Source organism: Benincasa hispida, chromosome 7, assembly GCF_009727055.1.
Source record: "Benincasa hispida cultivar B227 chromosome 7, ASM972705v1, whole genome shotgun sequence".
NCBI lineage: Eukaryota > Viridiplantae > Streptophyta > Magnoliopsida > Cucurbitales > Cucurbitaceae > Benincasa > Benincasa hispida.
In genome coordinates, this window is record NC_052355.1 from 21066880 (window position 1) to 21074811 (window position 7932).

Genomic DNA, 7932 nt, shown 5'->3' on the forward strand with positions numbered 1-7932 from the left:
AGGTACATTACACTAAACCTAATTGATTATTTTATTCACATTTTTATTGTATTTTTCTTTAATATTCTCTAATATAATATTTTGTGTTTCCGGTTATTTGGGAGCCGTAAAAAATTATTGTGCATACTTTGCCTAATTTTTGTACGAATGATCAAAACATATGGCAGATGATGAGTCCTCTCATATGTTTTCACATTGGTGAGTGGCATCTTCCTGACAGGGTGATGGGATAATTCGGTTTTCAACAGGATATCCCGTCGTCTTGCAATACTAAACCAGTACTGCATGATATTGACCTAAGGACTGGAGATTGGTCCGAAAAAGTTGCACATTTGGCAGTGCGATGGCACTATCGTGCAAGGTTTATTGCAGTGGGGGTTTCTCTTGAACAGTTTGACACAGATGTCACTCCAGAATATATTCATTGGTATAATAATATCACAAGGCGCTACGTCACTCGTTCGGGAGCAGCTGTGGGTCATCTGGTAAATGAATGAATATTATCTATTTTTTTTTAATTTAAATTTATTTTAAATATTGTCTAATTGTTTTATAATTCATAGAGATTGAACAACAGTAGACTCCGTGAGGTTGCGAATGATCCAAACCAGGTTCTTGCTATATGTAGTGACAACCAAACCTATATGGAGGAAATTCATTATATGTACGATATACCTATTGTTCCTCCACCAGCTCCTAGACGTAGAGGACCTGTTCAGGAAGAGGATGAGCTTGATGAGGTTGCACATAATGTGGAAGAGTTGCCCCTTATGATGCAGACGTAGAGTCAAAATGATTATGTTAGTCCGATGATGATGATGCCAGCATTTGGTTCAGGACATTATGACTCAGAGACTGGTCCTTCGTCTTCATACGAGCATGGACATGGTCGGGGTCGTGGAAAGCATAATGAATATTTATATTATGAAGTGCCTGCAGAGGTATCAGAGCAACATCAAGAAGAACCCGAGCAACCTCAAGTTCGAAGTCGTCGACGACAACCAGCTCAAAATCGACGACGTCCGCCTTGTGGGACACATTAATTTTTGTAATTATTTTTATATAAATGAGATATTTAATTTACATTTTTTATTTTTATGAGTTCTTATTTTTTTTATTTATTCTTTCTAGAGTTTAAATAAAATAATAAATATTTTTAGAATTTTTTTTATAAAATGGAATTTTTTTAAAAAAAGAAAAGAAATGATTAGAAAGAAGAAGGTGGAATGTATAATAATTAAAAAGGAAAAAAAAAGGGAAATTTGTACGGTATTCTCGCTCTCTATCAAAATCTCGCTCACGCTCACGCTCTCAATCTCGCTCTCTTAAACTCTCGCTGTTTCTCATAATCTCGTTCTCGAATTTGATTGGGAAGTTCAGTGGCAAAAAGATGGAGATTCATTAGCTCGTTATTTAGTCAGACTTGCTGAGATGACAGAATCCGTTTGAAAACAACAATATTTTCCTAAAAAAAAAAGAAAGGTCGAGGGTTCAAAATTTGACCTATCTTTTTATAAATAGTTTGAAAACAACAATATTTTCCTAAATAGTTTGTAAAAATACAACATCCTTTTAATTTTCCCGGTTTTCACGATAATTTTTTTTTCATTTGTTTTTTTTTTTTAAATTTAGTCTCAATACAATGGTTTTTTTTTAAAAAAAAATTGTTTTTTTAAATGTATCATTTGCAATACAACTTCGATTTAAATAATAAAATATATACTATAATTGATAATATATAGTATTATATATATATATATATACTTATTATATAATATTAAATACTTAATAAGTACAACAATATTTCATGACCAAAACATAATTAAAATGTTCTATCCTCGTAATTTCTAATAGTTAAAATTTCAATATTACAACTACATAGTCTTCAACTTAAATATTAGAGAAATTATAATAGATGGCAAAATAAATTAGGAAAATTGTAAGCATGACTTTGAATTTTTTGATTGTGCATATATATAGCAAAATAATCCAATTCTATATTTTTTTGTGTATTCCAATTTTACCCTTTTTTCAGCGACCTTCTTCCTAATTATTTCGTTGGCTTTCTACTTATTTTTCTTTCCTATTTTCTCTATGGCTAATAAAATTAGGAAAATCCTATGACTATGAGAGAGAGACAAACTTTGGTGTCATGGATTTGTTTGAATTTTGAGAGAGATAGGAGGTAGAAAGGTCAATTTTCTGAATGCATACGTTTTGATTTAAGGAAGTGAAGTACGTGTTGTTTGGTAGATGTAGCTTCAGGAGTTTGAGAGTCTATTGACTGTTAGGAAAATTCTGTTTGGGCTCCCTGAGGTGTAGAATTTTTTTTGTCCCTCACAAATGAAGAGGACTCATTTATCTATGGAGTTCTCTGGTGAACTTTGTAAGCTTGGATTTGATTGGTCCATGGATCTGACCCTCGGACTCTATTAATTGAATTTCGGCCTTAATTGACATTTAGGCCAAATTAAGCATTTTTTTTTTTGTCTCAAATTGGACTTTAGCTCATATAAAATTGGATCAAATTAATTTACTTGCGTCATTGGAATTGCCAATTTATGTTTTCGATTTCAATTTAGAACACATGTAAACTTTTAATTAGTTCCAAATTATATGATTTGTAATTTCTTCATTAATTTGGTAAATGACGAGATAATTTTTTATTGGTCCAAAATTTCTCATTCAACGATGTCTATTATTTATATTATATTTACAACCGTGGTATTTTTTTTGTTTATTATTTTTTATTGTTTCATATATTTTTCTACTGATATATTGATTCATCCATCATATCGATATCGAACTCCATGAAAATCGTAGAAATATGGACATGTCGATGCAAATTTAATACAATAGTACTAGAAATGTTGTCATTATTATACTATTTAAGTATTAAAGAATTATCTTTGACTTGAATTAGAATATTATAAGCAAAACGATAAAAAAGAAAACAGGTAGGTTAACTTCAAAACCATAACTTCCCAACAACCAAAATTTGAAGTTTGTGGTTGAAGAGTATAATAAGTCCACAACACTTGGAAAACCATCCCTCCATTTGTTGCCTCTCCCTCTTCTCTCAAACAGAGAAATTACAAATGATTTCTTATTTCTCTTTCATTCTTCTTCTTCTTCTTCTTCTTAAAGATCGCTCCATGAGAAATGTCTATGAATTATGAGAACCAAACTTATGTATGCGAAACTGTTCAAGGCCTTCGAGTTGATGATCCATGGCTATATCTATTCCAATTCTCTATAAAATCCCCTTCTTCTCTCCTCTTATTACAACTCTCTGCAATTTCCATAGTCTCCCAACTCATGGAATTCCTTCTCAAACCCCTCGGACAATCCACCGTCGTCTCTCATATCTTTGTAAGTTTCTTCCTCATTCCATAATGCTGAGATATGTTTGTTGTATGTGTGTCAATCATAACCCACAATTGTCTTGTATTTCTTTGGAAGTTCCTTGCTCAATATTTGGATGCACTCTACATGTTTGATGTATGTTTTCAATGAATTTGTCGGTGGGTTATCGCTTGTTCTCGAGCCAGAACTTATGGTGATTCGTTAGAGGATGTACATGTGAGTTTTGGTTGTTGATTTGATTCATGAAAATCCAACACGTGAATTGTTAACATATGCTGAGGAGAGAATGACGAACATTCTTTGATACCCTGTTAAATCATGAATACTCTCAAAGGTGAACTCTCTTGTTCATTTGTTGGTTTGAATCTCATATGTAAATTATTGATACTAATATGAGAAGAAATGACGTTACAAGAATTCAAATGTAGGATTTGTTGCTTTGATGATGAATGTTAATATTACTGATAGACTCAAAAGTTTAAGCTTATAAGTCAATATGTGTATATCTGGTCTCTTATATGTATTCATAATAGGTTGTCTCGAAAATGTTGCTTTCAGGGTGGCATCCTCTTGGGTCCATCATTCTTAGGGCAAAAAGATGAGATAGCAAGAACGTTGTTCCCCGAACGAGGGAACATAACGTTGGAAACTTTTGGAACTTTTGGCCTCATGTTCTTCCTCTTTGTAATGGGAGTGAAGATTGATGCGACAGTGATGTTGCGGCCGGGGCGACAAGCGATGATTGTAGGTTTGTTTGTGTTCCTTATCACCTTAACCTTACCACTCATGTTTGTCTTCATTCTGAAGCATTCCCTCCCAGCGGAGCACCACATCACCAACTCTCTTTACCTTTTAGCTTTGTCTCAAACCTTGATTGGCTCTCCCGTTATCGCTTGTCTATTAACCGAGCTCAAAATCTTGAACACTGACATTGGCCGCCTAGCACTTTCTTCATCCATGTTCTGTGACGTATTAGGCATGCTTACAACAGTCGCTACCTTATCATACACAGAGAACAAGAAAGGCAATGGTCAAACTCCAATATATTCACTAATATCATCATGTGCACTTACCGCTGCCATGGTCTATGTCTTCAAGCCTATAATTCTTTGGATGCTGAAGCGATTTCAAGAACGAAAATTGATGCAAGAGATCTTTATTATCTGGATATTCCTTCTCGTGTTGTTTGCTGGGTTTCTGAGTGAAATCATAGGGCAACATTATTTCTTGGGGCCATTGGTTCTTGGCTTGGTTGTGCCAGATGGTCCTCCATTGGGGGCTACCATTGTTTCCAAAGTAGAAACTTTAGCTTCAAGACTGTTCTATCCAACTTTTCTGGCTGTCAGTGGATTGCAAACCAATATCTTCATTATCAAAATTCAGGCTTCTTGGGTTGTTGGAATTGTTCTTCTGTTTTCCTGCACTGTTAAGTTTGGAGCAGTGATGTTGCCTGCAAGATACATCAATCTGCTACGCGGAGATGCTTTGGTTCTTGGCCTTATTCTGAATGCTAGAGGGTTCTTGCAATTGATTCTTTTTAATTTCTGGAAGCATGGTCAGGTAATGAGCCAAAATTACCATATTTTATTTTGACTGATTCATGCATATGCATCAAGTAAAGAGAGTTCTGTTAAAACTTAAAATTTTAACTAAACTACGGTTTGAGACTTTATTAGAGTTTTGAGCCGAGGAGAATATAGAAGAAATTAGTTTATGTATCCAACTTAAAGCTATGCTTTTGCTTCCACTGCCTTCCTTTCTGTTTATTAAAAAACTCCTGGCCAATCTCCAAAACTCCTCCATGTTTTGCATATCCCAGTTCTTTACCCTGCAACTTACTTGATTAGCACCATCTTTTTTTAACTCAACATATACTAGATATAATCCTGGTTAAAAACCAGTTTTGATCCTTGAACATTGGTAAAAGTAACAATTTAGTTCATGAACTTTGATTTATAACTATTTTATCCCTATAATTTCAAATTCGTAATAATTTAGTCATTGAACTTGTGACAATTTAATTCCTATACTTTCAAATTTGTAACAATTTAGTCCCTATCATGAAAATTCTCATCAAACTTAATTTTTAGTTTTGATTGTATAAGGACTTAGTCTTTATCATTTATAACTCAAATTTGAGTCTTAATTAGTTTATCAATCTACATGGGTAAGAAATTTCGTTAAATCTTATTAGTAATTTTTACGATAAGAATTAAATTGTTACAAATTGTATAGTACAAAGACTAAATTGGTACTTATTAAAGTTCAGGAACTAAATTGTTATACATTTGGAAGTACATGGACCTGTTACCTCCATAAAAGTTTAGGGACCAAAAGTGATTTTTAACTTATAACCAACTAACTTAACCTCGACACACGTTATTTTGAATATGAGATCATTGCCTCTCTTTGTTATGTGCAAGGAAAACACACAACATAAGAAAATTTTTGACATCTAATATGATTTGAACAGTTTAGGAGACTACAAAGATCAAATTGAAGGTAGAAAATGAAGCAGAGAACAAGCCTATTAAGTTATTCATCTATTTTTCTAATGTTTCTTCTGCAGGTGATTTCAGATGAAGAGTTTGCTTTATCTGTTATCTCGGTGGTGGTTATAACAGCCATCGTAACACCGTTAATCAAATTTCTTTATGATCCATCAAAACGCTACTTCTCATCATCAAGATGTACAATTCAACATTTGAAGCCGGAATCTGAGTTTCGAGTCTTGGTCTGCATTCACCATCATGACAACATCCCCACCGTCATTAACCTCCTCGAGGTGTCCTATGCTTCAAGGGACAGCCCATTGGTTGCCATAGCTTTAATCTTGGTTGAGCTCATCGGGAGATGCAACCCGGTTCTTATAGCACACCAACCCGATTGCACGCTGGAGAGATCTTCGTCCAAAGCAACCCACATTATCAATGCCTTGAGGCAATATGAAGATCACAATGCAGGCTATGCTACTGTCGATGCTTTCACTGCAATATCGCCTTACGATCTTATGCACGACGATGTTTGTAGACTCGCGTTCGACAAGAGGGCCACCATTGCCATTCTTCCTTTCCACAAGCAATGGGCGATTGATGGCTCGATTGGGAAGGTGAACCGAGCCATCCAGAATATGAACATACGAATCCTTGAAATGGCACCATGTTCTATTGGAATTCTAGTAGATAGGGGAGTTTTGACTAAGCAAATCTCTGTCTTGACTACTCGAACTCCATATCATATTGCAGTGTTGTTCATTGGTGGTCCGGACGATGCGGAGTCATTGGCATTAGGAGCTCGTATGGCGAAGCATCACATTGTCGACTTAACCATCATCCGGTTCCTACTGTTTGGAGCTGAAAACAGCAAGAGTAGGAAGCATGACACTGAGTTGATCCATGAATATAGACAAGCCAACTTGGGGAATGAGCATTTTGTGGTTGTGGAAGAGATGGTGAGAGATGGCTCTGGTTTGGCTGCATCCATTAGAGGCATGGAGGATTGCTTTGACTTAATAATCACCGGTCGACGACACGAGGAGAACCCCATTCTCGACGGCCTTCACCAATGGAGTGAGTGTCCGGAGCTCGGGGTGGTCGGCGACATACTTGCATCGTCGGACTTCGGGAGCTCGTTGACTGTGTTGGTGGTGCAGCAACAACGGTTAAGAGGGAGATTTTCAGGTCGAAAGATGATGAATAGCGGCCTTGTTCATGATGCTCCACCAGGAGCCTGGTCTATAATGATGGATAGATGAAATGGAGCATAGCTACAAAATCCTCTTTTTTCTTTTCTTTTCTTTCTCTTAGTCTTTTTTTGTAAATTTATTGTAATTCACTAACCATTTCGAAAGGTGATAAATTTAGGAAATATATCATGGGTTAGCTTGAAGCTCTCCTTTGTAGAATTTTTTATTTACTTTAATTTATTTAATAACCTAATTATAAGATTGTTGAATGAGATTTCTTGAGAAATTTATGTAATAGATTTTAGATATAGTTGTATACTTGCCACGAGGATTGGACCATTTATTTTTCAGACTGAATATTCGTTTTCCATGGATGTTGTGTGATCACGACTGTTGCATTTTGGCGAGATAGCTCTTGGACATTTTCTTTGGCTCAATTGTTACTCAAAATGAAGCTCTACTTGAAGGTTTTTGCAGGTTTGGTATTAAACGTGCTCTCAAAGAGATTAATCCTACGAAAGCTCCTAGTCCATATGGTATACAAGCATTTTTCTATAAAATCTATTGGGCTATAATGGGAGACGAGGTTGTGGTGGTTTGCTTGGGATTCCTTAATGGAACTGGGGACCTAAATGAAATCAACAATACCTTTATCTCCCTTATTCTTAAAACAAAAAATCCCAAGCATATATCGGAGTTTAGACCGATTAACCTTTGTAATGTGATCTATAAGCTTATAGGTAAGGTTCTGGCTTTAAGAATGAAAGAGGTCCTAAGGGAGATCATCCACCCTTCTCAATCTGCTTTTGTCCCTGACATACTTATTACAAACAATTCTATGGTTGATTACGAGTAATTTCTGTTGGGGTTGATACCCTAAA

At 35.3% G+C, this 7932-nt stretch overlaps 1 protein-coding gene across 1 annotated transcript; it reads left to right on the forward strand.

The window, feature by feature from the left end:
- The first annotated feature begins 2997 nt into the window (after nucleotides 1–2997).
- Nucleotides 2998–7277, forward strand: LOC120081917 (cation/H(+) antiporter 15-like). The gene is made up of 3 exons (XM_039037098.1): nucleotides 2998–3372; nucleotides 3925–4926; nucleotides 5936–7277. Exons 1-3 carry the CDS (start codon nucleotides 3163–3165, stop codon nucleotides 7118–7120), a joined length of 2397 nt encoding a protein of 798 aa, XP_038893026.1. The 5' UTR covers nucleotides 2998–3162; the 3' UTR covers nucleotides 7121–7277.
- The last annotated feature ends 655 nt before the right edge of the window (nucleotides 7278–7932 follow it).